Source organism: Manihot esculenta, chromosome 9 (genome assembly GCF_001659605.2).
Source record: "Manihot esculenta cultivar AM560-2 chromosome 9, M.esculenta_v8, whole genome shotgun sequence".
In the NCBI taxonomy this organism is placed as follows: Eukaryota; Viridiplantae; Streptophyta; class Magnoliopsida; order Malpighiales; family Euphorbiaceae; genus Manihot; species Manihot esculenta.
This window is the reverse complement of record NC_035169.2, coordinates 33,431,043-33,448,638: the sequence shown is the minus strand read 5'-3', so window position 1 is coordinate 33,448,638 and position 17,596 is coordinate 33,431,043. Positions and strand designations below refer to the sequence as shown.

At 37.2% G+C, this 17,596-nt stretch overlaps 2 protein-coding genes across 14 annotated transcripts; both read right to left on the bottom strand.

Moving 5' to 3' along the window:
* Window positions 1-732: 732 nt before the first annotated feature.
* On the bottom strand, window positions 733-6,936 carry LOC110623391. 3 transcript variants are annotated; one of them, XM_043960200.1, is made up of 3 exons: window positions 6,747-6,933; window positions 3,337-6,632; window positions 733-1,852 (listed from the first exon to the last, which is right to left on the bottom strand). In XM_043960200.1, the coding sequence occupies exons 2-3, from the start codon at window positions 6,589-6,591 to the stop codon at window positions 1,100-1,102; spliced, it is 4,008 nt and encodes a 1,335-aa protein (XP_043816135.1). In that variant the 5' UTR covers window positions 6,592-6,632; window positions 6,747-6,933; the 3' UTR covers window positions 733-1,099. The 3 variants fall into 3 exon arrangements, with proteins under 3 accessions (XP_043816135.1, XP_043816134.1, XP_043816136.1); XM_043960199.1 differs by having other exon boundaries at window positions 3,337-6,628; XM_043960201.1 differs by having other exon boundaries at window positions 1,649-1,852; window positions 3,306-6,936.
* A 1,158-nt stretch (window positions 6,937-8,094) lies between these two features.
* Window positions 8,095-17,550, bottom strand: LOC110623144 (phosphatidylinositol transfer protein 3). Of its 11 annotated transcripts, XM_021768051.2 has the most exons (8): window positions 17,265-17,550; window positions 14,554-14,600; window positions 14,383-14,427; window positions 14,208-14,303; window positions 13,375-13,551; window positions 12,641-12,739; window positions 11,737-11,979; window positions 8,095-8,800 (listed from the first exon to the last, which is right to left on the bottom strand). In XM_021768051.2, the coding sequence occupies exons 2-8, from the start codon at window positions 14,560-14,562 to the stop codon at window positions 8,384-8,386; spliced, it is 1,086 nt and encodes a 361-aa protein (XP_021623743.1). In that variant the 5' UTR covers window positions 14,563-14,600; window positions 17,265-17,550; the 3' UTR covers window positions 8,095-8,383. The 11 variants fall into 11 exon arrangements, with proteins under 11 accessions (XP_021623743.1, XP_021623746.1, XP_021623742.1 ...); XM_021768054.2 differs by lacking the exon at window positions 14,554-14,600 and having other exon boundaries at window positions 17,265-17,549; XM_021768050.2 differs by lacking the exons at window positions 14,554-14,600; window positions 17,265-17,550 and adding an exon at window positions 16,944-17,255.
* Window positions 17,551-17,596: the final 46 nt, after the last annotated feature.

Here is a 17,596-nt window from a genome sequence, read left to right as displayed (position 1 = left end):
TGTTCACATGCGTGACAGGGAGAATTAAATGGCCGCCTGGCGTGGAGAAGGGGTCTGAGACGTCCGTACGTACGGGCCTGAGCGACATAGACAGGTAGCACTATAGACGTGGGGGGTCTTCTCTTTCAGGGGGCTGGCTTCTTCCTCAGCTCCAGACATTTATTATTTTCTCGGCAATTCTAGCCGACCCATGCTACTCTAGTTCATGAATCTGACTTGAACGTCGGAGGGTCTCCACCGGGACATCCCCGGTAGGCCCCTGACCATTTTTCCTTATTTTGTAGACCCTTTCATCAAATAGAATATTGAGAGACCCATCTGATGGACCCATATAATGAAGTAAGAAGAAAACCAGATCTATCATGGACTAAGAGAAATTTCAGATCTATCAAGATCGATTCGATTCAATTTCTAATCAAAATTAATTCAATTTGATTTTCATAAATATCAAAATTTTAATTTTTGAATTATTTAATTCGATTCAATTTTAAACTGAACCTAATTGAACCGACCAAATGATGACCTCTCATCCATATACGTTTAGAAAATTATGTAAAATAGGTTTAGAAACCAAGGCAGTATTATTTTTTAGAATTTTATAGGCAACAAAATATTTTAATATTTTTGGACCAACACAAAACAATAATATGGCATTGATCAAATCATTACTTATACATAATATATATATATATATATATATATATATATAATTTACAGTATTCAAAGATTTCACAGTTTCTCTAAACTTCTCTTAAAGCTAGAATATAAATAATAATAACAATAATCACACTTCAAGAAATCAAACCAAACTCATTCTTGAAGAGATCAATCAATTGAAAGGCCAACAAAAACCAACTACTAGTAATGAAACAGGATGGAAAACCAAACTATAAGAATAAACGGCTGATCATGGCAGAAGTAAACCTCATCAAAATGAAACTCAAAACCACAAAACTTCTCTTGATTTGTCAATTTTCCTTTTCAATCTGCATTGCTGGACCTTGAGCTATAGCTGGAACTTGAGCTCAATCTAAGAGATTTTGCATTCAAACCATTCTTATCTGATATAATCAAACTTGAAACCAAATGTGTCAACAAATCAATGCTTTGGTTCGCCGGGAACCACAGTGCTCATTTCCTGAGAATCAAGCACTACAGCACTTGATCCACTCTCCTGGATCATACCTGCTTCAGTTGCTTCTACAGTATTTGGTTCAATGTCCAAAGATCTTGCTTCGACAACTCGTAAGTCTGAGTTGGTTTCACCAGGACCCTTAACGACAACCGGTTGATCCTCAATCATACTGGGAAGGGTAACCTCCTCAACATCTACTCCTTCATGAAGTTCCTTGAAAGCCAAGTCACCATCTGTAACTGATCTAACTTCAAGGACTGAGATTTCTTGTTTAATCTCTGGCACACGAGAATCTGTTGGTAACAAATTGTACTCAGGAATCCCAGCCATTGTTCGTACTGGTATTTGTTCATCATGAAGTGACTCACCGACTACTTTGACACTGAAGTCCCCAACTGTGTCCAGTTCTGACAACAATCCCTCATCAATCTCCTTTACCTCATCTTCATCCTCATTAATGTTTTCCTCTGCAATAAAAGACCTGTGTGTTCTTGCTGAATAGTCAAGATGTTCTGAGACATGACCACTGTCCTCATAGACAATTTTATCAAGGATGTTGTCTTCAAAATCAACTTCATCAAGCTTTGGTTTGTGCTCTAGAATCTCTGGTGGGACTGAAGCAGATTCAGATGCCTCATGATTGAAGACTTCAGGCACATGTAAGTTGTTGGCAATGTTCACTTCCGCTGTTGACTCTTCTACAGCGACAGATGGTTCCTACATTACGACCACCATGATATAAGCATCCTATTTCACCTGTTATAAATTAGAAGTTCAAGCTGATACAGATTCCCATATCACAAAATCAATTATTTCAAACCAGCATAAGTATTGACAGATCACTGAAATGAACTGAACAAAGCCCTTAGTTTGAATTAATTTATATGTTCAATTGACCAAAGTTCCATGTACAAGAACTTTAAATGTTAGTATAAACCTGCAAATATTAGAATGGACAACTGCAAATATCTATAAGCAAAGCATGAGTAACATTGCTCAAGTGGTCCACAAAACAGCGCATACCTGTATCCTCCTCACATACTTTATCCACTAGCTATGCCACTTATATACAAATACATGAAAGTAGGATAAATATATATTAATAAATTATCTGAACCTGTCCAGTTTACTATGTAAAAGCAAGTACCTCTCTGTGAGAACCTGACACATTGAAATGCTTCCTAACAATCCAATTTTTAGCACTCAATTTATTTCTATCAAACACTTCACATGAATGTGCAACTGCAGAACATTCTATCTAATTACCATGGCTGAACAATATAATATTATTAATAAATAGAAAGCTCTATTAAAAACAATAAGCTCTTTTGAAACAAGCAGACATGAGATATGAGGCAAGTTTTAAAAAATAAAGAAGTAATAAGCTAGCAGAAAAATTGCTGGTCTTAGTCTTACTCGGGATTTATTATCATCACAATTTATGGATGGTTCAACAACAGATATATCTGAACAAGATAGCTGTTTCTCAACCACGAGGGAAGATTTTGCCTCAGAAGGCACCTGCTGATAACTAGAACCTGAGGAAACAAGCTTCAGGTTTGCGTCTTGAAGGAGGTTGTTGAATCCCACATCGGTTGTGGAAAGGGGTAATGTGCCCCTTATATGGGCCATAGGCACTCATCTCCCTTGAGCTAGCTTTTGGGGTGAGTTAGGCTTGGTCCAAATTTAACATGGCATCAGAGCCTCCCATCCGATGTTGGGCGCCCCATAAATATGTCACGCACCAGTAAAAATTCTGGGCGTGAGGGGGTGTGTTGAATCCCACATCGGTTGTGGAAAGGGGTAATGTGCCCCTTATATGGGTTATAGGCACTCCTCCCCTTGAACTAGCTTTTGGGGTGAGTTAGGCCTGGTCCAAATTTTAACATGTTGAATCCCACATCGATTGTGGAAAGGGTAATGTGCCCCTTATATGGGCCATAGGCACTCCTCCCCTTAGAACTATGGTATCAGAGCCTCCCATCCGATGTTGGGCGCCCCATAAATGTGCCACGCACCAGTAAAAATTCTGGGCGTGAGGGAGTGTGTTGAATCCCACATCGGTTGTGGAAAGGGTAATGTGCCCTTTATATGGGTCATAGGCACTCCTCCCCTTAGAGCTAGCTTTTGGGTGAGTTAGGCTTGGCCCAAATTTAACAGAGGTCATTACCAATCATTGCATCAGAACTTGATGAATGCACCTGATCTTGTTTAAACTGGAAATCTTCTCCTTTCATTAATGAAAGCTCCTCCACGTGCTTAATCTTTGACGAGGATGCATTTGGATGAGCTTCCAAAACTTGCCCGGCCACCACTACAGGCTGTCTTTCATCATTTTCGGACAAATTTAAATCATTAGAAGGCATATGCTCAAAGCTTGAAGATACTGAACTGTTGGAATGGACCTCTGCATCAAAACCGGATGATGGAACTTCTTCCTGTTCAGGCTGAGAAATACCTTTCATTCGCAGGACATCCTCCTCTACAGATTTAGATTCTGAAGAAAATAATTTGGAGTCCACTGAAACATCTCCAACTAGAGGATGCTGTTCCTCTAGTGCATGCAAAACTGTATCCTCAGAAGCATCACGCTCAACCACCAATTCTGACTTCATAAACCCATTTTCCCCGCTTTGAAAATCCAAAACTTGATTATCGCCCAGCTGCCCAACCTTTGCAACATCAGGCTCAGTTTCTGCAACTTTGCGTGAGCTTGATTCATTTTCAAATAGCGAGTGTTCTTTTGAGGACCCTTCATAAGCCTCTTTCTGACAAGAAGTATCTTTTCCTATATTCTCAGTATGCACTTCAGATTCTTTACCAGAAAATTCAGCTAATGCTGGAGGTGAACCCATTTCTGATGTCTCTCCTTGTGTATCAGAAGAGATTGATGAGAAAGAGAGAAACTTTTCAACTGCGTGGGGACTTGAATCATAAACAGGATCCTTCTGTTGATTGTCATCCACCGGATCACTTGTAAAATGAAAATCTGAATTGAGTGAAGTTTGTATTGAAATACAAGATTTCCTAATTAGATTGCCACTTGGCTCCAGAACAGGTTCCTCTTGTTGATCATTATCTAACACCACAATCTTGAAATGTGAATCTGAATCTGATGAAGCTAGCGTCAAAATTCTAGAATCCTCAATAGGATCACCTGTTGACTCAAAACCAGGCTCTATATGTCTATTTTCATCTTCCACACCACTTGTAAAATGAATATCTGAATCAAATGACATTTGCATTGCAGTGACATCTTTTGCAGTATCGTTTCCTCTTGGATTCATAACAAGCTCCTTTTCTTGAATTTCACCCACCACCTCACCCATGAAGTGAAAAGCTGAATCGAGTGAAGCTTGGGTTGAAATGTGAGATTCCTCAATCTGACTTTTACCTGGATCAGGACTCATTGATCTCTTTCTCACACCAGATATTTTTTCATCTACTTCTGACTGTGATGATGGGCTCGATCTGCTGCTATACTCCTCTTCACCTGGTTCCATCCGCAAAAGAATTACACTTGTATTAAGTTCTATACCAGTTGCCCCTCCCGATGCAGATAAACTTGAATCTAATTCAGGGTGATTTTCTGCATCTCCAAGTGTAATTTCTTTCCCATCATTGTGAACATCTCTCCTCTCAATGTTTTCAATGTCCACTGAGTCAATATCTTCAGATGAAAGGCTTCCACGTTCAACAAGGACAGAAGCATGGTTCAAATTGGAGATCATTTCAGTTTCTTGAGAAAGATCTTCATTGAGCTTCTTGTCCTCCTCCTCCACAGCTGAACTCACTGATTCAGTATCAAGAACTGAGCTGATCTTTGACTCACTAGCTTCACTTAATTGCCGTTGGAGGGCATGATAGCTTGTTTCCTCAGAATCCAACCGTTCAGGTACAAAATATGGCTTCCATCGGAGAGCTTGTCTATGTTGCTTGGCACCACCCCAAACTGATGGTCCCACACTGAAACTTTCATGTCTACAAAAGAGTGGTTCCCTATGCTGAAGTGGTGAGAACTCTTGCTGAAAACTATCGCCTTTAAGGTCAGGTTTTTCCTCATTTGAATCATAAGGAAGATCAAATGGATTACGTCTTGGCAACAATACAGATGGAGCAGACCCAGGAACATCATCATAAGGAACATCAAAGGGGTTGCGTCTCATTGTTGAAATAGGTGGAACATTAAGGGGGAGATCAGCCCCATCCAAGTCTATAAGATTCCTCTCAGCCACTAAACTCATGTTCCTACGAGCTCTCCTCCTAGCGATAAGAGACTCTAGACGTTGGTTTCTTTCAAGCTCCAAAGTCCCCAAATCCATGAGATTCTTTTGGTCAGCCTCTGTCCATTTGATTGCAGATTTACTCTCATCCTCTTTACCTTCCTGTACTTCTTCATCTTCCTCATTGTCATTATCATCATCACCATCTTCTTCATCTGCCTCGTTTTCGATATCATCCTCTGACCCAACACTGCTCTCATTACTCCTATTAGAGCGCTTTGAAGCAGCATCAGATCCATCATGAGACACAGGAGCTGGCTGTGGAGCTTCCTCATCTAAAAGTGGGTGGAGCTCATCCAGCATTGGCATAATATCTGCCATTGAGGCATCAGGAGAGGAACTCTCTGCCCCATCAGACCCTGGATCAGAAGCTTCATCATCGTCTTCTTTCTCCTCCTCCTCCTCTTCGTCATCATCATTTACCTGTTTCCAGGATGAAAGCTCATGATCTAAATGATGGCCCTTTTCAGCTGCAATAAAACCTCCAGCAGATTTATCTTTTTTCACTTGAAGAGTCTCATCTCCCACATTTTGAACCAGAGAACAATGATTCTCAATAGCCTCCCCATTAGTCAAAACCACTTTAATCCCTTGTTTCTCCTTGTAAAATTCCCTGTTCTTCTCCAACTCCAAATCACCAAAATCTCTCTCCACTTGTTCAATCACTTGTTTCTCAAATTTAATATCCTGAGAACTCCCATCAACCAGTTGCACATAATCACATGAACCAACATCTCTCTCAATCTTACTAACTCTATTCTTCTCCCAATTTTCTTCTCCAATGGCTTCTTCTGCTGCATCCTTTCTCTTTCCTACAAAATTCTCTACAAAAATGTTCTCATCCTTCTCAAGAACAGTAGTGGCATCCCCTAGCACCCCTGCTTTCAAAGAAGAAATCTCATGCGAAACTTCTTTGTTCGCTTTTTCAATTTCAGGAATGTTTGGTTCCCCAAAACTCAATAGAGTACCAAGCAAAATCACAGTACAAAACAGAACAGGGGACGCAGAGACTAAAAGAGAAAACAAAAAAGGAAATGATCTATACAAGAATATCAGGAAACACACCAACCCCACAAGAACTGGATGCTTTAAAACTGATTTATAGGATGTCCTGATTGAAACGATAAAAATTCTCCTGATATGAAGTCCAATTCTCGCTGCATCGATACCCATTCTCTCCTTTTCTCTTTCACTGTTTTCCAATCCCAATCTGTCTTATCACAGGAAAGAAGAAATTCAGAAACTAGCAGATAAGCACTAGATCCATGAAACTTGATGCCACAACAAATTAGAGGAGTTGAGAAATGAGAGTATAAGCAAAAACCCACCTCAAATTCCCTACCAGAGGAAATACAAAGAATCATGCGATGATCAAATTCCTCTGAAACCGAAACAAAAACAAAAATAAGGGCTTTTTGCCGATTCAATACAAAAAAAATATACATACCTATAAAAAAAAAATTCTCAAATCAGAGTGATTTGAATTAAAACCGCCGTAATAATTATCGTAACATTTAAAAATTAAAAACAAAATTAAAAAAAGCTTACCGCACATTTGCAATGCTATATATATATTGCATCATATATTTTTAAATATTTTTAAATATTAAAATATACTTACATTATAATCTTTGTAAGTTTATAAAATTTACGACTTGATTTTTATATTTTTTTAAATAGTAAATAATTTAATTTTAAATTTTTATTTTTATTAATAAAATATATATTTTTTAAATTTTACGGTTAGCCATAAAAAATTTTGAATTCTTAATTTCAATTTTTTTTAATTTTTAATATATATATTTATATTAAAATATTTTATAGCAATTTTATATTAAATATTTTTTTATTATATATTTAATTATAATTTTGTATTAAATATTTTTTAACATAGTTAAAGAGCTCCTCCAAACGGTGGAGCCGAGCAAATCTTTAGAGCAGGACCAACTAGAACCCTCCATTGAGAATCGTCAAAACCTGCGCAACACAAAGAAAAGCAAAAAGAAATCCATCGCTCCAACAAAACTAAGGACTCGAGCGAAAGCGAAGAAGACAAAACCGAAGACTCGTCGAGCAACCTTCTCCTGCCTTAGCCAACCGGACTGGAGAACTCGCATCTCAATAGACGATCGCTTTGACTATTCGGATTCCTTTTCTCTTCCTTCTTAATCTTCGACTATTTTTTCTTTTTCTCTCTATTTATTTTTTACACAGCTTGAAAATATGGAATTCCGTATTTTGTAAAATTAAACTATTTAATTATTATGTTAAAAAATAATAGTTTTTTTTTTTTAATTTTTAAACTTTATCTTATTTAATCTTCATAGTTTAACTATTTATATTATTTTAATTTTAATTATTCATATATTTAGTTCCTTTTAAGTAAAATTAAAACAAGTTGATGAATGTTTTCTATAATAAAAATACTGAAGAATTTAATTTAATAAATAAAAGGACAATTTAATGATTTAAACATAATGATGACTAAGTGATTAATTTTAATAAAAATTGCAACAACCTAATAATAATTTGCCAAAAACCGTCGTTTTAGTGATTTTTTTCTTCTAAATATCTACTCATTTAAAAATTTTAAAATAATATTAATATTTATTTTTCATATATACCCTAATTAGTTTGCAAATTATTTAATATTAACATGTGAAAAAACCATCATCATCTAAAAGATATTTTAAATAAATTGGTATTTTTGGATGTATAACATTAAATATATACTATATGCTGTTGGCCAAATCTGAACATCTCAGCCGCACCGCTTCACGCATGTATATCGAAGATTTCTGTCGCCTGGCTGAGGGAGTTAGCTACCTGTAAATGTTTTATTTTTGCAGAAGAAACCAACTGTTTGGTCAAATATTCTATTGTTCAGGTTCAGGCTATTATAAGCATAAGGTGCAACTATGCACTTTCAAGAACAGTATAATCCTCGGTGAATTTATTTCTTCTCTTACACCATTTCTGCTGTTTCATCAATCTTAACATTTTCACAATTAGAAGGCTGATCTTGTGTTCCCTCATCAAGGCCCTCCAAGTTTGAAGTAGCTTCATCGTCTGACGATGAGTCATCTTCATCAGAAGCCCTGTCAGCTGTAGCCAACACTCCTAATTGCTGTGTTTTCATTGCGGCAGACAGCACTGGGGATGAAGGTCCGGAGATGTTTAAATCAGAGATTTTCTTATCTTCTTCCCTCATCCGTTGTGCATAAGCTTCATAATCAAAACCCGCTGAGCTTCTTCCCCCAAACGCAGAATCCAGTTTATCCATATCAAAGAGCTCTTCCATTATCTTTAGGCTCTCAAGATCATTAGTATAAACAAACTTCACTTTCTTGTATGTCTTGGGCTCAATGAATGGTTTCACCATCTGCAACAACGGAAGTTTTGACAAACTTTGAATCATGACAAAATATGGCTGATGGAGTGATGGCAATTTTGAACCAGCTGCAACAAAGGAAGTTCACGGAACGGCAAAGTGCATGAGGCTGTCAGAATAGAAATAAAAGCACAAAATTTTACCAGCTGTCCTATATTCCTGAAGCTTTCAATTTTCCTCAGTTTCATAGTCTTCTTTCACAGTGCAAGCAGTACAGAAAACAGTTTAATTACATTCTTTGCTTGATTAAATTATTGGAGATTCAAAATCTGTGTATGTAATACCCGGCTAGATCCCGGTATCGGAATTCCTACCTTCCGGCGGAATCTCCGTTGGACAAATGTCGGAGCCTTCTAGAAGGGTAAAATAAAGGTTTTTCGGCCGCCGAACATGGTGGAGTTGCGGAGGCACTTTTGGCTTCCGAAGGTGGTCTGGCCAGCCACCTATAAAAGATCCCTTGTCCGAAAATGGGCGAATTTTCTCTCTATTTTCAGACAAGGTGAGTCTCTGCCACCCCTTTTGTCGATCTTGTGTTTTCTCCTCAAATCCTTCGAGTTTTTAATAAGTTTTAACTTGGTTTTGAAGATTTTGAGCTAAAAACGAAGTTTTGAAGCTTGGAGACCCCGGAGTTCGATTTCTCCTATCTCCGAGTTTAGATCGCCTCTCCTCTCGATTTTGAAGAGGTAAGTGGAGATCCTACCCTTCTTTTATGCTTTATGTAAGTTTAAAGGGGTTTTAGAGAGCTTTGATGCATGTTTAGAGTAGTTGTTAAAGGTTAGAGTTTATGTGAGTTAAATGATGAAATGTATGTTTATTGTATGCTATATGTTAATGTTGTTGGGGTATAGGTTAGTTTTAAGCCCCTAAATGCTTGAGGATGTGTATATGCATGATTTTGAGTGGTTTGGTTTGAGTTTAGAGGTTTGGTTGGCTGAATGTGAGTGAGAGGCTTGAGTTCTCCCATTCTGGAAGAACTCAGGTTCGGCGGCCGAAGCTATGTTTGGCCGCCGAACCTGCCTATGGAGGTGTTTTGACCGCCTAAACTTGCCCCCGAAAGTTTGGACTTTCGGCTCTGGAGGGAAGAACTCAGGTTCGGCTGCCGAAGCTATGTTTGGCCGCCGAACCTGCCTATGGAGGTGGTTTGGCCGCCTAAATTTGCCTCCGAAAGTTTGGACTTTCGGCTCTAGAGGGAAGTTTCGGCCGCCGAACCCGCCGCCGAAGGTGGGTGATTTTCGGCTCTGGACAGACTTTCGGCCGTCGAACCCTGTCCCCGAAAGTGCATGACTTTCGGCTCTAGAGGGACTTTCGGCCGCCGAACCTGCCACCGAAAGTGCCCTGTTCAGCCATCCTTTGCATGTTTTCTATGATTGTTTTATGATGTTTTAGGGGGTTTTTGGGGAGATGTTTAGAGTCATGATAGTATATGTTTGGTCCCTCATTTGAGTCCACCTGTATAGGTTCGGACCCGAGGAACCCAGCAGTGAGATAGCTGCTTCAGAGTCAGTCCAGTATCTGCCAGAGGTGAGTAGCACATAACTTCTTTTATTTTTAAAGCAATGAAATCCTTTTTAGCATGATCCATGCATCACGAATGCCATGATATGTATTAGGTTGTTTTGCATTAGAATTCACGAATATGATGCATTGCATTAATTGTTGTTGATGTGGATGGATTTTGGATGACCCATTAGCCCTCAATATGTAAGAAAGTCCAGGGCTGCCCATGCCACGCGTCCTGGCACCATGTAAGAAAGCCCAGGGCTGCCCATGCCACACGTCCTGGCAATATGTTATGATAAAGAGGTAAGAGGGGTTATTGGTGACAAATCCATCCGTGATGTGAATTGTCTGTGATGTGACGCATTTCATGATGGCATATCTATATAAACTGTTTTATATGTTCTGCTCACTGGGCTCTAGTAGCTCATCCCTTTCCCTTAACCCCCAGGTTTGCAGGTTCGGGATAGATCAGGGAGTCAGCAAGAGTAAAAGTGTTACGTATGTAATAGTTTAGTAGTAGACATGATATGAAAAATAATGTAATGTAACGTAAGATATTGTACAGTAATGTATTGAGGATTAGTATTGTGTTTGGCTCTAATGTATGAGAATCCCTTTTTGTACATGATCTTATGTTAATGTTTTAATTATGAGTTATGTTGAACCAGGCTTGACATATGATATGTTGCCCCACTAGAGCATTTGATGAGGGTTTTAGTGTGGGGTTTTATGTTTACAGTATGGTGCATGTGCAGGTCAAGCTTGGTATATGCAAAGTTTAAAGTTTTTATGAAAATATATGATCATGTATGGAATTTATCAGGTATGACAGGTTGTATGTTAGGCTTGCTACGGGTCCCGGCAATCTAAAATCGATCTGGATCCTAGCGCCGGTAGCGGTCCGGTTTCCGGGTCGTTACAGTGTACATTAAAGTTCAACTTAGTTAAGGAATTCCCATGCACGTGAGCGTAGTTGATTTATAACTATCCCAAGTTTCACAAAGGATTTAATGAACAATTAGGAGGACTAGATGTTCCAACTAAAATTGGAGATGACATAAGAACTAGACCTCTCTGTCATTTCCTAACAAGAAAGACTTGTCAAAACAGTAGCCTGAATATCTACGAAGAGAAAGATAGGTACAATGAAACAAAAAGATTATTATTTTCATACATGAAAATGCATCTGCATAAAATTCCAAGTTGAATTTGTTCCTTAACAAATGAACAGCATAAATTATCTTGTATTAGTATTTTCATCTGTCAGCACCATAAGCACATCCAAGCGTACAGTGATGGATACAAATATAGAGGGAAAAAAATAAAATCAAATACGAAAAAACCATCTGATCACGGGAGCAATATAAACCAACAGTCAAAAATCCAAAATGAAATATTTTATCAGTAATGGCAACACTACAACATACCATCCAAAAGGACTCGAAGACTTTGGGGGGATTGTAGAGAATTGCAAGGCCCAATCTCTCAGGATAATGATTCTGCAAGATATTAGCTGTTTCCCGGGCTGCCTTCACTGATATGCTACTCATTGTCCACTGTTGAAAATCAATTAACCACACCATTTGCTCCTGATCTGGATTCATAGTCATTATGGCATTTTCCATACAATAAACCAAGTGCTTGATCTGTCCTCCTAATGCACTTGTATTCTAACACAACATAAATTAAAGATATAACAACATCAGGAATTTTTTTATTGGAAAATCAAGAGAGAGAGAGAGAGAGGGGCATTTGGGATCATTGCATCCTGTATACAATTGATTCAAAAAGCTAGCTAACAAAAATGAAAATTGAACCTGCAGCTTGTTTATTTACTTTTGACTCTCTAGTCTCTAGTTTGTTTCTCTATTAAACCCGCAACAAACAAACACATTGCCTTAACCTTGTTTTCTCCGGTCTTTTCTCAATTAAAATGTATGAACACAGGAATAATGTTAAGTTGCCTTAAATCTTCTGGGTTGATGACCACAATATCTAAACCTTCCATCCAATTACAAGAATGGTTAATCTTTATGATTTTGCAATTATAACATGATCTTCCACATCAGTCTTAATTGTAGCCATATTCAGAAGAATCCATACAAAATGCTATTTTAAACAAAATGTATTGCCATCTTAACAATATGAGAGTTTAACATTAGATCTTTCACAATTCACATTTGACTACAACAAACACCAATGGAAATAGTTGTATATAACTGGCCATAATTAACAAAATTAAAATGATTTGCTATTATTTTAAATGGACCAAAAATTTAGATTTTTTGGTCATGCATGAATACCAAGTCTTTTCAATACTAATATATCTACCTGAAAACCAGGTCTCATGACAAGAACAGTCCTCCCTTTCTTGTCGGAATAATTAGCTTTGTAGACTTTTCCAGTTTGAGCTTCAAGAGCAACATCTTCCTACAAGCAAGACAAAATATTATCTCAGAAAGCAAGCGAGGCCATGCAAGGAACTACGACATCCATAGACAGATGAGCCAAGCAGTGTGAAACTCTAAATAATTAGATTTATAAGAACAACAAAGAAAATTTTCCGTTCAAAAAAGTTGCTTCTTTTCTTTTTCCCCTGTACCTTCTCATCTGCTCATATATACTATCCAAGAGAACATGATAACAAGGTCAAAAGCCATAGCACATTGCTATAAATGGAAATATTAGTTTAAGCCATATGTACTTGATGTAGTTTTATCATCTTTCTGTTGATATTGCAGTTGGACTTCTTCTTCTTATTTTTTTGGAAATTTAAGCATGTTCTAAGTTTCTAACTGACACAAAAATTTTGAGCTAAAACCCAGGTTAAAAAACATTCCTCAAGCAGTGGCGAAGAAGGTCATGGATAAAGTTAAAATCTGTTGAGAATTCTGGTTGGAGATACTGTCCATCTAAATGACTAAATCCGTAGCTGCCACTAATTCAATTAGGTTGAATGTCATTTCAAAAGGTAACAAATATTGATTTCCTTCTCTTCTTTTTGGTGATCAAGCCCCTTAAACATTTAAAAGCAATGAAAAACAATTGAGAGTCGTTACACATACCCATCGGATCTTCTCAGGCTTGAATTCCAACCTCCATTTCAAGGTTTCTTTCAACATTTTGGCTGCCTTCTTTGAATTCCAATTTCTTGCTCTAAGATATCTTGATAGTGATGCATCAGAACAAAGTGCTGGAAGCTTATCAGCAATAGGACCTAACATATTCCTAATATCATTGATCTGGAGACATAAGGAGCCAATTAATTCCCATCTTAACAATTCAATTGGATTAGGACGCTGCCAATCCTAAGGGCTTCCAGGGAGAATAAGTTTTCCAAACATAACCTGATTATGAAAAAAGCTAAAATTAAACGATATTGTTTATTAGCATCTTTTGAATGTGCTGCCTTCAGTATTCTAAGCAATATGAGAACAGTATTAGAAACATTTAATTCAAGGAGACCCTTTAGATAGCAAGACAAATATAAATGTTATGAGAAAATGATTGATCATGACCCTGGTGCGGCATAGAATGAAGCATATTGGAGGGCAGCAGTTGGAAGTTAGAACCATAGAGAAGAAGCTAACATGTACCAGCAGTTTTTAGAATTTTGACTAACACTTGTAAATTGTAATTTAATTCACAGACATTATAGTGTGATACATCTTGTGGTCCCCGGTAAGTGATAAACAACATATCACAATATCTAGTTGCCCAAACCAAAAATGCAGATAACATAACACAAATAGTGTGATAGAGGAACAAATACACTTGATCCTTTAGCAGATCTACACAAAGCAACAATGCTTCTGCCTTGAATAATGACAACAAGCATAATCTATAAAATGCATTGAAGGAAGAATGATAAAAATGCTTTCTTAGTTGTTATATATACCTTAGCTCGCTGCTCCTCAGGTGATAGAGATTTTTCTGCTCCAATTCCTTGCAGCTTTTTTGACATCTTTGAAAATTTTAATGCAGGAGATGCAGGCTGACATCAACATTTTTCAATCAATAAATAAGTGTCAAAAACATAGTCAAAGTGAAAAAGGTAAATGAAACAATCATACATTTGAAGACATGCTGGATTTTGATGTTTGCACAGGAACTTGGACCTGACATTAATAAACATGCGCCTTATGCTTTAGCAACAATGAACTGGATAAAAAAAAAAGAAGCTAATACTAACAACTCAACTATGTCTTCTATTTTCTTAAGGAAAGGAATCATGATTGGAACACCTTAAACATTCCACCGGTCACTGGTTGTCAAAACCACAAGAAGTCACCTAGTATGGCTTTATGAGTTTACAAGTTAAATTCATCCAAAGGAGTCAATGAATGAAGAAAATCTGATTCATATAAAATCAGCATAAAATCGCTAGTGAATACATTAAAAAATGATAGAATTATATGAATTTACAAGTTTAAGAAATAAAGAGTATTCAGCTTTAAAATTAAAATTTTTCTTCTAAATATGCTTATATAATGATATAGAAAAACAAATTACAGGTCCTGTTTGAAATTTTTTATTTATTATACTCATGAGTCATTACATGGTAATAGACTCGGTAGTTATTAATTTATTGAACTTCAAAAGCCCCTAGATATCTATCGTTAAGAACATTTTTCTAACTATATATATATATATATATATATTTAAAAAGAAAGACAAGATATGTGCTTTTATTTTTAAAGTGTGTATGTGTGAGTATTATCCTATGATTGTACGGTTCAAGATTAAAATCCCTTCACCAATTCTAGGCTCAAAAAATGAGTTTGACAACCATGTAGGTCAGGCTAATATTCAGTTAACAATCACAATGAGAAGTCCTTATTACTTACCAAACAAGAATTGCCTGAAAAAAGATGTTATAAAAAAAATATCAGAGATGTAACTAGAATCTTCACCATCATATTATAAAGCACACAACCTTATGACTAAAAATCTTCAATTTGAGCAACCAATGGTAAAAAGGAAATCAACCAATAATTCAAGGAAATATCAGTTATGCAAAAAATGAATTGAAAATGGTCACATTTAGCATTCAAGTCCTACTATTGTCTATTCAGGTCATTCTTAGAAAACTAGCCTGATTTTCTCTCTTTGGCAGCTATAGCATAAAACACAAGAACATTTATTTACAAATTGCCATTTCTGAGGAAACGCTTCTTGATAGGAAATGGAGATACTTTCTGAGAAATCTCCTCCAAATCATTGCTATGGCTATCGAAATCGTGAGCATCAGCATGTAGGTTCCAGATCCAAGTAGTAGTATCAGGTCCTTTAGCTATTGTTCTTGAGAAATGACCGGGTTTGGCCCATTCCTCGAACAAAGTTTTGATGGGATCCCTATCTACCAAAATTTTGACTTCCGGTTCCGGCAAACGAATAATAATTGAGTCCAGCTCTGGTAGCGAGCAGGGGAAAATATGCTCAAGGCCAGAGAGTGTACTCTAGTAGAACCACGAGTCTCTGGAGGAAGCTCAATGGGGACGACAGCTGGCCATAATTTGTCAATAAACTCCTGGAGAAAAATGCAGAAAGGCCAAAACGTGTGGGAGACAACTCAGCAAAGGAGTGTTTGAGGCATAAAAGAATTAACTGTAATTTTCCAGCTTTTGAGCGTGGGACAAGTTGTATTCGTTTTTCGGGAGGTTATTCTCCTGTTTTGGCATTTAGTTTTCTTGTTGCTTTCTTTCTTCCCTAAATAAAGCTATTGTAATTTTTTACTGGTTTTCCCAATAAATCTTTGCAGACTGGCTGTTTGGGATTCGTCAAGTGGTCTGACCTGCCAACTGCATGCCTATCACTAGAATGGAAAATACAATGGATATGGTAGAGACTAGATAGGAATCTCACTCTTTGGAAGATAATGTTTTCATTTGAAACTTTCAACTATGGAGAATTTGCTCACATACATTGCCGGTGCCAAGGGTATTTCTAAGGAAGGCAAGATCACCGCTCAAACTCCTTCCAGTAGAGATGTACTTGCTGAAGGCTCTACCTTCTGAGCCCCACCCATCACTCTTGTTCCAAAAGCCTTGGTTTACAGTGAGAAACAGATTGAACTTCCCATGCAAGGAATCCCCAAACATTCAATCCACCCATCACTTCTCTAACTTAAAAAGTAGCACTTGAAATGCCAAGCACTTAACTAGCTACTCATCTCAAACCAATAACACACTACACAGTAAAACTCAAACAACAATCAACCATATAATATAAATGAAAAAACATAGAACAAAGTTCTTTCTGCAACTATGTCAAAGGCGTTACTTCTTAATGTTGACTACTTAAATAAGTAAAGCCCTAATATCTCTAGAAGGATCTGACCAATTGAGATCATAATCCCGTTCAAATAGACCCTGAAATAAAATCCTTAATATCCAATGGAATTGCCCTTTGAAAATTGAATCCCAAAGGAATAAATTTGTTAAATGAAAATGCAGATGAATTCTTGTCACTCCAAAATAGTTATTTGCTAAATTGGAGTCAAACAACTCGGTAAGACGAACACATAATAGCCAAATATTGCAAAAAAATGAAATGCATCAGCAAAAAATCAGACACATGGTAATCAAAGAGGGATAACTCTCGACACAGTCGGAGTTATGAGTTTCCATATTACATTAGCACCTGTCTCCATCACCCAATCACTTGCAATTTATCATGAGAAGCCTTGAATCTTCTTACTCCTTCCATCACCATTAAAATTCTAAACCCAGGTTAGCTGCGCTGCTTCAGATTCGGATTCTCCTCTTTCCACGAACATCACAAATGCGCAGTTTAACATTTACCCAGTAACATCCTTGTTCCCATATTTCCTTCTAACCAACCCCCTTAGAAAATTCCAACACTCAGAAAAAAAAAAAATCCGGACACTCATAATCACAGTATCAAAGCATCAGTGATTTAGAAAAATAATAAAATTAAAAAAAAAGAAGACTACCTTCTATTCTTCAACAAGATGAGGTCATTCCAGAGGAAATGTCTGGACGAACAAAATCATTTAGGACAGAGAAATATAAGAGCAACATCAATAGTTAATTAGTTATATAAGACAAGTAAACATCCGTCAGTCCACATAATTTCATAATCAGATATGGAAAATTGAAACCAGACCAAACTGGAGACTGGACAATGGCGCCTGGATATGGTGCCTCTTTTGGCAGTCAGTTCCTTCTATAAAAGCAAAAACGGCAGGTTGGCTCGCGTTTTGAATAGCCGCCGTGCCACAGGTTTAGGAGAACCTTTAGCTTCATGTAGGGCTGTAAATGAGCC

Bases quoted from the DNA above. Each gene is read 5' to 3' on its own strand.
- LOC110623391 (XM_043960200.1), bottom strand. From the start codon at position 6,591: ATGGGTATCGATGCAGCGAGAATTGGACTTCATATCAGGAGAATTTTT. The intron at 1,853-3,336 runs GTGCATTCATCA...GTCGTAATGTAG, and splicing joins TCCAGTTTAAACAAGATCAG to GAACCATCTGTCGCTGTAGA.
- LOC110623144 (XM_021768050.2), bottom strand. The intron at 13,552-14,207 runs GTATATATAACA...TTATGTCTCCAG, and splicing joins CTGAGGAGCAGCGAGCTAAG to ATCAATGATATTAGGAATAT. The intron at 8,801-11,736 runs GTATGTTGTAGT...CCGTTGTTGCAG, and splicing joins TCTTCGAGTCCTTTTGGATG to ATGGTGAAACCATTCATTGA.